This window comes from Brassica oleracea, unplaced genomic scaffold (assembly GCF_000695525.1).
Source record: "Brassica oleracea var. oleracea cultivar TO1000 unplaced genomic scaffold, BOL UnpScaffold00889, whole genome shotgun sequence".
Taxonomy (NCBI): Eukaryota; Viridiplantae; Streptophyta; class Magnoliopsida; order Brassicales; family Brassicaceae; genus Brassica; species Brassica oleracea.
This window is the reverse complement of record NW_013617503.1, coordinates 37,323-52,030: the sequence shown is the minus strand read 5'-3', so window position 1 is coordinate 52,030 and position 14,708 is coordinate 37,323. Positions and strand designations below refer to the sequence as shown.

General features: G+C 41.9%; 2 protein-coding genes across 4 annotated transcripts; both read right to left on the bottom strand.

Moving 5' to 3' along the window:
* Positions 1–6,860: 6,860 nt before the first annotated feature.
* On the bottom strand, positions 6,861–9,733 carry LOC106320343 (inactive disease resistance protein RPS4-like). Of its 2 annotated transcripts, none has more exons than XM_013758698.1 (4): positions 9,361–9,733; positions 8,951–9,262; positions 7,797–8,849; positions 6,861–7,708 (listed from the first exon to the last, which is right to left on the bottom strand). In XM_013758698.1, exons 1-4 carry the CDS (start codon positions 9,628–9,630, stop codon positions 7,046–7,048), a joined length of 2,298 nt encoding a protein of 765 aa, XP_013614152.1. In that variant the 5' UTR covers positions 9,631–9,733; the 3' UTR covers positions 6,861–7,045. The 2 variants fall into 2 exon arrangements, with proteins under 2 accessions (XP_013614152.1, XP_013614151.1); XM_013758697.1 differs by having other exon boundaries at positions 7,797–8,858; positions 9,361–9,732.
* A 539-nt stretch (positions 9,734–10,272) lies between these two features.
* LOC106320342 (probable WRKY transcription factor 19) lies at positions 10,273–14,694 on the bottom strand. 2 transcript variants are annotated; one of them, XM_013758696.1, is made up of 6 exons: positions 14,533–14,694; positions 13,020–14,412; positions 11,869–12,937; positions 11,410–11,706; positions 10,864–11,316; positions 10,274–10,755 (listed from the first exon to the last, which is right to left on the bottom strand). In XM_013758696.1, exons 2-6 carry the CDS (start codon positions 14,384–14,386, stop codon positions 10,354–10,356), a joined length of 3,588 nt encoding a protein of 1,195 aa, XP_013614150.1. In that variant the 5' UTR covers positions 14,387–14,412; positions 14,533–14,694; the 3' UTR covers positions 10,274–10,353. The 2 variants fall into 2 exon arrangements, with proteins under 2 accessions (XP_013614149.1, XP_013614150.1); XM_013758695.1 differs by having other exon boundaries at positions 10,273–10,755; positions 13,020–14,694.
* Between the last annotated feature and the right edge of the window lie 14 nt (positions 14,695–14,708).

Here is a 14,708-nt window from a genome sequence, read left to right as displayed (position 1 = left end):
TCCAAAACATTCCTGATCTTATAAATATAATAAATAGACTCTATAATAATATAATTATTAGTAAAAACACCTATAACTATGGATGAAAATGGGTCAAATCCATAGTCTATCAACTCCCCCAGACTTACCCTTTTGCTTGTCCTCAAGCAAAACAAACATGCTGTCTCTCTGAAAGAGGTTTAAAAACAGCAGGGACTCACATGATTTAAAACTTAGAATCATCACCTTTACAATATTACAATCCACATCTAAGAAGTCCTAATCACAAAAGTACATCATACCATATCCTAGCTTAGCAACCAAATTCATCTAGCCAACAACTTAGCATAATCTTGTCTTTCATTCTACTCTACCAACCTCATTTCTTAGCATAAAATAAAAGTGAAGGCTTTACCTTGGGAGTATTGATCACAGGATTCTAGGACTTTCAAACAAGTATCTGGACCTACAGGTAAACATTAGTTCATATCCTCTCTCTCTACTAATTTTCTCTCTTGGTCAAAGTCTGCTTATATGCAAGATCATTAACCAAGATTGGACAGGCTTCCATGAATCAGTTCTAATCCTTTACCTATGAAATTCTTATGAAGCAAGCCTTAATGGTTGTAGCCACCAAGTCCTGTTCGAATTCATTCCTAATAAATCTCTAGTATAATAATAAATATTTTTTTTTAATATTTCGAAAATAGAGAGAGAAAGGGTGATAAATCTATATACACAAGGCTTTACCTTCCAGACTTGTTTAAAGAATCTGATCCCATGTATTCCAAGCCCCAAGACAAGCAGTTGTGTCAGATTTAGTGTTGGAGGTCAGCTTTGGTTCCTTCAAAACAATCTTAGCAAGAGTGGTTAGTTGACAGGTTGATCCACTTTAGTATCTTTAGTACCATCTGCAATCAGTAAGTCTAGAATGGTGCTAAAGAGTGGTTAGATATCTAGCAAAATCAATAAGTTCATAATCTCCCTTCTTGACTCAATAATAACTTAATTTGAAAACATTTTTAATAAGACTAATAAGTAAATAAATATCAGTAAACCTCCCCCCAGACTTAAACTACACTGTCCTCAGTGTAAATTCAGTCGGAGTTATGGTTAAAAATAAATCAGAAAGACTCAATGTAACAAGTAGGAACGATATACCAGACCGGAATAGATGTTGACCGATGTAAGTATGTTGATGTCGGTCGACGCAGGTAAGGCAATGTCGATCGATGTTGACTTGTTCGCATCGGTCGACACAGATGGCAATCGTCTACTCGGATATTCTTTTTGTTTTTTTTTGATTTTTTTATGACCTGCAATAATTAAAAACCAACATAAATAGTAAATTAATAAAAACTTAATAAATATTACCTAATAGTGGTTGTCTCCCACTCAGCGCTTTGTTATAGTCATTTAGCTTGACTTTGGAGGTGTTTTGGTTAGTAGTGTTGAGAACTGGGACTTGTTAGAAAGCAAGTATCCATTTCTTCTTTGCGCTTGTTGAACCATGTACCAGTGAAGTCTCTCATTCCTTCATCCCCTCTGCGCCATTTATCCTTCATTGCTGCAGTTGTGTTTTCAATTCTCTGCAATCTTTCACCAAGACTCTCAAGGTTGAATTGATGTCTGGTAAGTGCGGCATAAGTGTCAGCTGAGATCTCCTTTCCATGGTAAGGTGTGTTGGACATGTCGGATGTCGTCTTTAGTACTAGCTGGCCTCGGTTTGTATCTCTGTCGATCGATGTTGAATTGTGGGTGTCGATCGATTTGTTATTGGGTCTGTCGATCGATATCGACGATTCTGGTCGACACGCAATGTAACTCTGAATCTCCACCAACTCCCCTTGTATAGCTTCGACCTTGGAGGTCAATGCACTGATTGTAAGATCCATAGGAAAATAGATGTCATCACATCTCCCATCAAGCCTCTCCTCTGTAGTTTACAGAGCTCTGTAGATCCCTTCTATCAACTGATCTATCTCTTCTCTGGTGTGGAAATTCGGTTGAGACTTCATTGTGTGTGGGCGTGGCGGATTGGTGTCGATCGATGCAGCCAAGCGGTTGTCGATCGATGCGTGATGGTGCATGTCGAGCGATGGTGATTGTCTGATGTCGATCGATTGGGGTTGTCTTCTGTCGATCGATGGCGGTCGACCAGTGCCGGTCGCGTTCTGAATTCTGGCTATGTCCTTCTTCATCTCCTCCATGCAAGTAGTTAGCCAACTTATACTATCATTCAATGGATAGTAGACATCATCAAGCTTCATCTGGAAAGCTTCTTTGTTCCTATCATGTTCACCACAGACTCCATAGAACATCTCGTTGATCTCGTCCTTGGTGTAGATCTCTGGTACCAACTTTTTCTGTGTGAATGAGCTAGCATGTTCAGGAAGACATATGTATGCTGGTTCATATCTTGAAGCTCTTTCCAGAAGTCTTCTGATATCCTTGTTGTGAACACGAATGGTGGTCATTATACGTCCATCTATTGCTCTTGCATAGCCATCTGGGTCCCTGAAAATACCACATTCGTCTGGAATCAGATACTCGTCATCAATTTTATTTTTTTTGCTTACATTGGATTTCGGTATTGGACGGTTGTCGATCGACGTGGTATTTTTGGTGTCGATCGATTGTTGAGGATGCTTATCGATCGATTGCTGATGATGAGTGTCGATCGATTGACTGGAATGAGTTCTTTCCCAAGCAGCTTCTGCTTGAAACTGATCTGTATCATCGCGCTTTTGCATGTTGAGCAGCTCCTCGTCTGTGAAGCTATCTTGTAGTTTTTCTGGTCCTGGTGTGTAGGTTACTGTTTCTACTGCAAAGCTCTCATGGTGGTGTTCATCTGCCCAACTACCAATCGAGTAGTCTCCATCTCGCACACGGTTGATGTCAGTGTCGACCGATTTGTAGTAGGCAGTGTCGGTCGATTTCGTATTGTTTGTGTTCATCGACGTAACTGGATGAGTGTAGATCGATTCCGTGTAGTCAGATTTGTACTCGGTTCCACAGTGGCAAGCTGCAATGATTCCGACATCATTGATTCTTCTGGAGATCGTCTGTGGCTTCTTGACTTGGATAGGGTCGTTGTGGGAATTAAGATCGATGAGTGTTAGACACAACTGGTTGGTTTACAAGTTGCACACTGCTCCCACTGTTGACAAGAAAGCTCTCCCAAGTAGTAGAGAAGAGTTCCAGTTTAACTTGATGTCCAAGACGTGGAAATCAACTGGAACTAGGGCATTACTAATCTTCACCTCTAGGTCTGTCACAATTCCTCCTGAGTTCTTCCTGGAACAATCCACAAAAGTGAACAATTCCTGCGAAGGCTCCACCTGCAGACCCAGATGGTCTGCCATAACCCTAGGTAGGATGCTGACTAATGCTCATGTGTCACACAAGGCATGTGGGAATTCAATACCCTTCACTGTGCATGGTATTGCAAATTGCCCAGGATCACTCTTCTTCTTCAATGTAATCCTTCTCCTCATCTTTTCTCTAGCTTCACAGAACATTCTCCTAATGTCTTCTTCTTTCTCTCTGGTTTCTCTGAAGAACATCCACAATATGTGGCTGTAATAAGCTTCTTCGAATGGCTTATGTAGAGGAATCCTGAAGACTCTCTTTTGGAAATTTTCCTTTTCCTTTTCATTAGCCCCCCTCTTCAGATGTTTCCTAAGTTTTTCCTTTCTTCTCCTTAGGGTTCTTCCAGTAGAAACCCCATCCTCCTCCATAGGATCATCTCCATCATCTGAAGGTTTCCTGACAGGCTTCGGTGGTTGTTCTGAAGGTTTAGGTTTGGGCCTGAGTGCGTTAAGTCGTGCCAAATCTATCTTCGGCATCTGCACTCGGTAGGTAATAGGAGCTCCTCGATCGATCGATAGGAGGTGATGGTTGTCGATCGATATTAGCTTCTGAGTGTCGATCGACGTTACTGTTGGTATGTCGATCGATTCATACATTGTCAAGGTTGGGCGGATGTGGGTGTTTTGCTGTGAACTCCTCGTGAGTTAGAATCTTCACGGCATTGCAAGATGCGGTTGACTCCGTAGGTGTTGTCGATTGATGCTCTGGTATTCCTGTCGATCGATTTGGATTGGTGTATGTCGATCGATGCTCGGTGGCTGGTGTCGATCGACACCAATGTGACCCACCGAAACTCATCAAACTTTCTACCTCGAAGTCGCCTTCTTGCAGATTCTCTTCCTTCACCACTTGCCAAAAGTCGTCCTCAGTAATGACATTCACGTGGTGCTTCATCACATCATCCCCTACTCCTCTTGTTGAAGCTTCCTGCCTCCTAATAGCATCTCCTGTCTGCACAATCTGTATCTCCATCTTCTTCACATGAGAGCTCAAAGTCTCAAACTTTGTGTTCAGGTTGGTGTAGACAGAATCTATCTTCCCATTGAAGTTCACTGTCATTCGCTGTTGTGCCTCAAGAACCCTATCGAGCATCTCCTCAATCTTGCTCTCTTGAGTAGGCGGCGGTGACTTCTGGTAGTAAGAACTTCCAAAATTGATGTTGTTGTTGTAGCTGTTGTTGTAGGGTTTCTGGTATTGCGAATTTTGGTTGAAGTTACTCCTATTTCCATAGGAGTTTCTGTTTCCACCCTGGTTTCCTTGGAATCCAGCTCCACCAATGTAGTTTACTTCTTCTTCCTCTGCTCTACCCTCTACAGCTTCTGCATCTTCAACAAAGCTAACCTGCTTCTTGAGAAGCTTGTGAACACTGTCCAGTTTTGCCTTCACCTCATCCACCTGATCATTCCCAAGGATGGTGGCAGATCACCTTGACTGCCTCCTCTGGATTCCTGGTGTTGAAGTTTCCATTGCTGGAAGCATCAAGAGCCATCTGGTACTGCACCGTGATGCCTCTGTAGAAAGTACTGAGTAGTTGTACTTCATTGAATCTGTGGTGTGGACAGTCTCTCTGGTAAGACTTGAATCTGATCCAAGAGCCTCAGAATGATTCTGCAGGCTCCTGAGCGAATGTAGCAATCTTGCTCCTCAATTCTTCACCACGCGCCTCATCAAAGAAATTGCATAAGAATGCATTCTTGATGTCGCTCCAGGACTTAAGAGATCCTGGTTGTAACTGCTTGAGCCAATGCAGAGCTTCTCCAGCAAGTGAATATCTGAAAAGCTTGCATAATAGGTAGTCCTCAGAGACTCCCTCGACTCTAATAGCAGAAATCAGATCCGCGAACCTCTCCAGATGGTCCATAGGATGCTCGTGGGATAGTCCATGGTAGAGTAGCTGTCCCACAAGTGTGTAGTACTGCGCTTTCAACTCAAAATCCCTCTCAATGGTGGGAGGAAGGATGGCTGATATGTTGGTGTAGTAGCGATCTGGACGGTTGTAGTCAGCCAACGTCCTGGGTTGCGCAGCCTCATCTACAGGTAAGGTAGTACATGTAGTAGTAGCATCAGGCTCAGGGATTGCAGCCCCCTGAGCATCTATTCTCTGACCTGCTGCGTTACGCAGATGACCTTCATGGTCATGTAGGTCTCCATTGTTGTCCCGAACAAGTATCAAAGTCGCAACCATGTCTCGCGATTCAGTATCGATCGATGTTCGAGATGCAATGTCGATCGATGTCGGGTGAAGGCTATCGGTCGACGGAAGGTTTGTCTGTCGACGGGACTGGTGTCTGGGTCGACGGTGGTTGAGTAGAATCGAGCGACACGGAAGTGTTGTTGTCAGTCGATAGGGAGCGCATTTCCTTACGGATCGTGCGTTCCAAACTTGCAGGATCTGGTGAGAATAGCAGTTGGGATTCTTTGTTGCTTCTGGTACTGCTGGGCATGTACCTGAAAATCCAAGAAAAAAATTTCTGTCAGAATACTTAACAAAAATTAGAAAATAGGCGTTCAAAGCTCCCCGGCAACGGCGCCAAATTTGATACCACTCAAATTACCCTAAGGAGTGATTTATACTCTCTCAAATAAGAGGTCGAGTTGTAGTACTTTGGGATCGAATTCACAGGGAGCTAGGGAACCTAGAGATTCTAATATGATTTGTTAAGCAAAGATGTTTTAAGAGTTTTAAAAGTAAATTGCATTTTTATACTGAACAAGTGTTTGTTCAATAGCAGGTTTTTTGGGGGGGTTTTGGTGCTTAAAAAGAAAATAGCTAGACTTAGGGTTTTTATTCGGGAAAGTTGGAATTATAATCCTATAGATGTCTAATGAGTTGCATGCATGATAATGTAAATCTCAACTATTTGATCAACAAGTCTTTCGGCTCTTGCGGGAATTGACTTGTTGTCTATTAACTAGATCTATGATCTCAACGCTCGTTATATTGATCTATAGAAAGTGTCGATCGATATTCCAATGGGCGTATCGATCGATACACCTTTTGCACCGCCGATCGATTATTCAAGTATGATATTGATCGACGTGCTCTAGTCAAGCTTTATGCGCAGGTTGAATGAATGCTTACTAAGCTCACTAGATCAGCTCTCGCCTTGCTCATAGCAAGAAACATAGCTCTACTAGAATGTTTTCAGGATGAGAATAAAGCTATGTCTTTTATCAATCTATCCAAGGGCAGTTCTAGGTAGCTAATTTAGAAACAGACATTAATAAACGATCATAAAGATGATTATCACAACTCAGCAATCTATAGTTGGGGCTAATCCCTCCTAACCTATTTAAACCCTAAAATCTAACAAAAGAACTACTCAGACATGACTAAGCAATTCATAACAATGGTTAAGTATAAAAACTTCATAGAATAGATAAAATAGATATCAATGTAGTTCCAATCAAAAATTATAACTTTAGATCTTCTCTCCTATCTATCAATAAAACAATGAAACACAAAGAAATCACACTTTACCTCTAACATGGCGGCAAAGCTTATATAATTAGGGTAAAACTCATCAGGGGCAATCTTGTAAAATAGTGAAATCTTGGGCTTCAAGTTGGCTGTGACCAAATGGGATTCCTGCGCGCTTCGCTTTCAATCGACACTATGTCTTGTGCATCGATCGATTCTAGCTCTCCAATATCGACCGATAGTTGATCTCGATGGTCATCTCGGGTGCTTGCTTCAAATATCTCCAAAGGGGATTTCATCTCTCATTCTACCATTCCTTCTTTCTCCAATTTGTGAGTGTGACCGACCTCTAACGGGTACATAAGCTTCACTCGATGTACGCTCAACAGTATCTGTAACCCGAGTTCCCTGGAACCCACGGTCATTATCATCTGGAGCATATAGCAAACTCATCCCACACCTTGTCACCTTGCACCTTTCTAGCTTCCTTTTAGTGCCATCAGTAAGGTAGAATTCAAATGAGGCACTAGTGGGACGACATCTATTACCGTCATTACTCTCTTCATTCCATTGGAAGACTGGCACATTACAGTTGTTATAGCTAATAAACACATGTTCAGATCCAAGTTTCCGTGGTTCATGGCAAGATGATCCACATGACTCGTTCCATCCCCCAAGACAGAAACTAAAGCTGATTGACTGACCGTTTCGATTTTTAAATCTGCACTTGCACCTTACAGATAAACGGTTTGCATGACGACCTTCGTGATCCTTGAAGGTGACAACAACACCTAGGGAAGCTCCAATAAATTTATTGTTGCACCAGTGAGGAAGGAGGTCGGTTTCAATCGAAGACCCCGTACTCTGATGGCAGAACCATGAGGGTATGTCACTTCCTGGGAAGCAAACGGCAACCAGAGGATCCAGAACTAGTCCCTGAAGTGGAGGGTTACGAAGAAAACCATTTAAGCATGAGCGTATGATAAGGATATCACCGGAACAAGAGAATAAAATGAAGACAGACCTTATGATTATGTTGAAGAGATGTCCTTGCCAGTAGCTGACTCTTGAGTTGGGCCTGAGCTACAATAGCTTCTTGTTCAGCTCTGTTCAGTTTGAAGCAATCCGTAAAAATGAAAGTAGTATGCATCCTCTCAGTTACTAGGGGAACTGTCACTGGTTTTGCAACTTTTTCCAGAGAAACACACCCATGAGCATCTACATACTGTATATTAGGTGGAAGCACCGGGAGAGAATTGAGCCTGCGGCAATGTTTTAAGTCAAGAAACAACAGACAATGAAGTTTCTCGATGCTCTCAGGTAGAGTCTCAATGTTGTTTCTGCTTAAGCATAGAGACCTCAACGAGTGTAAGGAACTAAAGTTGTCCGGCAATTTGTAGATATTGCAATTCGTCAGATAGAGGTCTGAAAGACAAGAGTTGCCTGAGAAAGGCAACAACGCCAACTCTGTGGAATCTTCGATGCTAGATCCACAGAACGAAAACACCTTCAGGTTACTCAAAAAAATCGTTTCAGGTGTCTGTTTGATGGAAGTTCCATCCATAAGCAAAATCTCTAAGCATCCCATCTCCTCTTTGATGGGTGGAAGACTCTCCAGAGCTGAGCAGCCAGAGAGAATCAGTTCCTGAAGAGATTTCAGCTTGTAAAGATCGTTGGGAAGACACTTCAACCTGCAACAATTCTTGAGATTCAGCAAAATAAGGTTGCGAAGACTCTCAATGCGTTCAGCAACTCGTTGTATGGTTGAGCCGTCTAAGTAAAGGGACTCAATATTTTCTGATATGATTTGAAACTCCTGAAGGTTTGAGCAGCCACTGAGGATCAGAGTCTTTAGAGACTTCAAATTGATTCCCTCCGGAAGACTCTCAAGGCTAGTGCACTCTCTGAGGTTCAGGTAAATTAGTTTGTTCATCTGTTCGATTGATGAGCCCAACATAACCAAACTCTTACAGCCTTCGAGATCCAATCTTTCAAGATTTTTGGCCCTGGACAAACCTGATAGATTCAGCAAGCCTTGTGACTGACTGAGGTCAACCCATCTTAATTTTTCTGTATTCTGTGGCACCTAGATGATGGTTATAATAATTAGTAAGGAGAAAAACAAAAGAATAATCTTTTTAAGATAAATAAAATTATATATAGCTGAGGAGAATGTACCTTCTCATCTTCCCACAGTTGTTTGATGTAGCTATGACGCAGACTGAGATCAACGAGTTCCTCTGGATTAAATTCTGATGGCAGGTACTCGTAAGGGTACCCCTGCCAGTGAAGATACACAAGCTCGTCCGGAAAATGATCAAGGTCTTCAGAGAACTGAATTTTATGCTTGTTATCACACCACTGGGAACAATGAGAATAGTGGAATTTCAGGAATTTGAGATTCGACATCTTCATGAAAACATCAGGACTTAGCTTGATCCTTTCGACATTAGACATGTTCAAGAAAATGCCTCTAACACAACCAGTTCCCTAGAAGGGATCAAAGGATGGAGGAACAGTTAAGAAAACAGAATATTGTAGATATGATGTACTGGAGAAAAAACCAATTAAAGGAGAAAGTAACTCACCGTGCTCTGCTCCAGCACATGGCGAATATCTTTGGGGTTCCACAACCTAGTACGTTTTCCTTCCCTTTTGACAGATGATTCATATCCAATTTCCTTCCCCATTGTATGCAGTAGATCATGCATCTCAAGCCGATTATAAGAAACAGTTAAGAAACACTTGTCTTCAAGATCCCTCATCACAGCTGCAGCATCGACACGATCTGACTTCAGGATGCTCGAAATGAAATCTGCTTTCTCCGACCTGAAAAAGCATGCTATGTCCAGAAACATGCTCTTCTGTTCATCATCTAATGTGTCATAACTCACTTTTAGCACTTTCTGAATCTCCTTGTCTGGCACTACCCTTAACCTCTCCCGTTTCTGTATCTAGAATGTTTTTTCCTTGTGACGTAGACCTGAACCTAACAACTTAAAAGCTAACGGATGTCCTTTAAACTTTTCCACGTATATAACAAAAATCGAAATGTTACAAAAATGGCCCATGAAATGACCAAGACCCAAGCCTGTACATGATAAGGATCACATGAGTTGATCTAGAAGCAGAAGAATAAGCTACTAGCTAAAGGATCCGTTACTCGTGCACGTGATGCGGCCTTTAGACTGTACGTAGATTGCGAATATGAGTTGTCGCTTTTCAGTTACAAGTGGGAAAGAGAGAGATATCGTGTATGACTGGGAAACTTAGAGTAAACAAGAGTAAAATAGAGAAGTGAAAATCAGAGGAAAAATAAAAGTGAGAAGGAGAATAAAATAGAGTAAATGTATATATATTCTTGTTTGGGTTAGAGTAAAAATGTATGTGTGTTTTCCTCTTTTTCAATAGCGATCACATGAAATAGGTGGAAAAGATGTTTCACTTGATTGGTTAAAAATGGAGTAATTGAGCAGAAAAAAAGATTTACTCCATTTCACTAACACTAGCAATGCCTTTCAGTCAGAACCATCGTGTGTTATTGACACCAATCGAGTACATCGTATTTATTTTGATTCTATTCAATTATTGGGTTTACATATAACAGAAACTCCGAAAATCTGAAAAACCTTATTTGAACGCCCACCCCTACTGAACTCACTTAATGAAGCTCCAAGCGGGGACGACGATTCTGGTTGATTAAAAAAAGAGAAACCAATTTCTTGCTGATTCAAATCCAGTGTCCCGGAAGTCACAAAAGACGTGGTCCTATGTATTCTGGGTTTCTTAGTTGATACTTCCTCAAGGTTATTACTTGAAGGATTTTCATGTGTAAGAGCACGAATTAGTTCTACATGAACCTGTGTCTCGGAAGCAATGGATGATGTGTTCTTGTGTGTTGACAACGTTGGATGATCAGAAGAACAAGCAGGACCCTTACTGCAGATTCCAGTGTGAAAATATGAGGTGCACACAGGTTGTCCCTGTCAAAAGTCAAATGTAGTGAAAACAGACGTTAAGGTGAAGGCGGACACAGATTTTATCGTTGGATAGTTGTATAATGAAGATTACTCTACCAAGTGTGGGCTTACCGGCTGAGATGGTGTAAATCCGACCACAGCTTTCAGGTTAATCTCTGGTGGCAGATGCTGAAGTCTATTACAATTCCCCACATCTAATGTAACAAGCCTAGTGAGAGCCACTATTGACGATGGTATTTCTTTAATGGCAGTCCCAGCGAGATATATCTTTGTCAGGTTTGGTGAGAAATCCTCAAGGTGCTCGAGCTCTGAGCAGCCGGATAGATTAAGAACTTCAAGAGATTCTAGATGAGCTGTGCTAGGAATTATACGCAAATGAGAACAGTCTTTCAGACTCAAGAAACTAAGCTTGCGATGATGAAGAATAGATGATGAGTTAACTTCAACCAGACTCGTACATCCTTCAAGATCAATATGCTCAAGGTTCGTAGCCATTGAAAGCCATGAGAAATCAGTCAACTGTCGGGAGTGACTCAGAATGATCCTCTTTAGCATCTCAAGACTCTGTTTACAAACACGAACAACCAAAATGAGAGATCAAGTAAAAGCTATTTATCTCACGTATGCAGCAGATTGCACCATAATGTCAAGACATACCTCTGTTCCTTCCCATAGTTTTGTCAAGTTGCTGTATGGCATGTTCAGTTCTACAAGATTTTCAGGATTGAAGTTCCCAGGTAAGGACTCTAGAGGATATCTTTCCCAATGGAGTAGCCGTAGCTCATCCGGCAAAGAAAGGAGGCCTTCAGGAAGAGAAACTTTGCAGTCGTTTTCAGAAGTTGGATAGTGGAGCTTCAGCAATCTAAGTCTATCCATCTCCTCAAATACATTAGAACTCAGCTTCAGTTTCAAGCCAGACGCATTTAGAAATATGCCTTCAATTATTTCTGTTCCCTGAAGAAAATTGCAAAGAAATTAAGAAACTTTAGGATTTTCTAAGTGAAGAAAGGAACATAAGCAGTACTCTAAAGTTTCAATATAAATAGTAAAGTGTTATTTTTTATTTTTTTTGCTGAAGCATAATAATAAAGTAATATACATGTGATAAAGACTTACTGAATTGTTTGTCAGCACATCAACAATGTCACTAGAATCCGACAATCTGCTACGCTTGCCTGCCTCTTCGTGTTCTTGACGAACAACAAATCGACCCATGTCTTGGAAAATATTAGGCATCTCTATCCTGTTATCTACAAGGCTGATGAGGGACTCATCAATGAGACCAGAGATTCCTAAATCTGTAAGAAAACCGCAACCATCAAGTATGTTCACCACATGATCTTTATTCTCTCCTTTGAAAAAACATGCGAGGTCCAAAAATGTATTCTTCTCGTTGTCATCTAGTTCTCTAAAAATTCCTCCAAATGCATCACGAATCTCGATTGGTGGATGGTGATGTAATATACTCAGATGTTCTTCCTCATCGCTAATACATTGCTTTTGAATAGACGAACATAAGGCCCGTAGAGCCAGTGGATTGCCACTAGCGTAGTTCACCAGCTCCTCGATCAAAGACATCCTGACCTTCCAATTTTTTTCAGTGGCAAACTGGCGGCAAAGGCGAATAGAGTCAGACTCGGATAATTTCTTGATCTCGTAAATCTCTTTGGCGTTACATTTTACGAGAACTTGCCTATTCCTAGATGTTAAGATGATTGTATGTCCACCAGAAAACCAGCCAAACCCTCCAACCAAGACTTCGGCATCTCTAGCATTACTGACACCATCAAGGACAATCAGAACTTTTTTATCACGGAACCTATCTCTTGTGAAACTTAGTTTTGTACCACATGGGTCTATGAAAACTTTTTCTTCTCCAAAGATTTTTGACAAGAATTCTTCACGCAAAGGATTCAGCCCTTTTGTTTGACACAATTGATGAAAGTCTGGCAAAAAGTAGCACACGTCATATCTCTCACCTTGTGTTCTGAAAATTTCTCTAGAGAAGGTAGTCTTCCCTATGCCGGCCATACCCCAAAGTCCAACAATATGTGGTGCTGAAGATTGCGAACTATTCAGCAGGGACAATATATAACTTAACTGCAGACTTTCTGTTAGATTACTCCCAGTTTTAGAATTGACTTGGACATCTCTAACAATATTCTTTGCAAGCATAACCTCGTCCCTGGGAAGAGAAAACATCAGAATCAGAGATATTCACCACACCATACAATTATAAAATATTGAGAGAAGAGAAATCATTTTACCCTTTCTTATACTGATGATATCTATCCGTGGAAGTTAATTCCTTGACTGCCGCCTTCCATTTCAGAACTTGGGATGCCTGGACTGAATTCTCAAATTGTGCAAATGCTTTTTCAAAAGAGCCAGCCTGGTCCTTGACGTTACAAAACTCTACTTCAAAAAAGACAGGAAAGAGCATAAGCTCGTTTGCTTTCGAATGATCCATGAGGGCCACAAATCCATCCATGCATTCTCTGGAAGAAACATAGTTCATGGAGAAAATGATAATACCAAGCTGTGACTTGTCTAGCAGATCCTGATTCCCATTGACTGGGCTCCTGGATAGATCATAACCCAGAGGGGCGAAGCCACGGAGACGTAACTCGTTGAAGATGTAGCTGATGAAGTATCTCTCTTCAGAGCTTTGGTTGTAACCACAAGAAATGACTAAAATATGGTCAACCCCTGTAATGCTATACCCAGAGACTCTTGGCTGTTCCAGCGTCTCGGAGGATGTGACAGAGTCCGGAAGAAGATAAATGCAGTCTCTGGGGGCGGCACCACCGTCCCCAAAGGATATGGTTGGTGGTGCTAGATCATGACATGGAAATGTATCCTGACACGGATCCAACTGTAGAGCAGCTGGTGCTGGATCATGACATGGAAAATTATCCGACTGGAATGGGGGAGTCAACTGTAGAGGAGCGTCACCGTCCATAAAGGATATGGTGGATGGCGCTGGATCATGACATGGAAAATTATCCGACTGTAGAGCAGAGCCACCGTCCCCAATGGACATAGTCAGTGGTGCTGGATTCTCATACAGAAGACTATTGTTGCGCCTTCTGAAGCCAATGGAGAGCCTGCTGCTGTCGGTACGGTGTCGTTGGATGAAAACAAAGTCTCCGATTCCCAGCTGCTTCTCCTTAACGTAGCTGCTCCAAGCTTCGGTGAATTCGTAAATTTGACTGACTTTAAGGTATGAGAACTCGAACATCCATGGTTTTCCTTCCTCGTCCTCTAACTGGAGGAAGTTGTCAGTGCTTCTGAAGACAGTGGCTAATGGAAAGTACTTACAGGCGTCCTTGTTGGCGGTAACGACGAGGCGGTGCAGGTCATCGCTGGTTGTCAAACATTTCTCGCAGAGATTATGTTGTTGTTGTCCTGCAGGGATATTGAGCTTCTTCTCGTCACCAATCTGCGTTTTCTTCAAATGTTCATTCAATACCAAGGGGCTGCTAAATGGATTTTCCTTATCGTCTTCGTCCATCTCTTTGAAGGAAGCCGCGTTGATACCTTCCCCGGCATCATCGGCGGTGCTCCCAGACGGCGGACGTTGGCGGTTGAACTCCAACAATTCTTCCCAGTATTCCTTATCGTCTTCGTCCATCCCTTTGAAGGAAGCCGCGTTGATACCTTCCCCGGCGTCATCGGCGGTGCTCCCAGACGGCGGAGGTTGGCGGTTGAACTCCAGCAATTCTTCCCAGTATTCCTTATCGTCTTCGTCCATCCCTTTGAAGGAAGCCGCGTTGATACCTTCCTCGACCTTCACGATAACTTTGGAAATCGATTCCTAACACTGAACAAGTTGGATTGATTTCCACCAAGTCAAACAAAAACTTGATCGACAATCACTCTTGGATCTATTTCCACCTAGCGATACAAAGAACCTTACCGTCAGTGTGGCTTTTTTTTTTTTTTTTTTTTTTTTT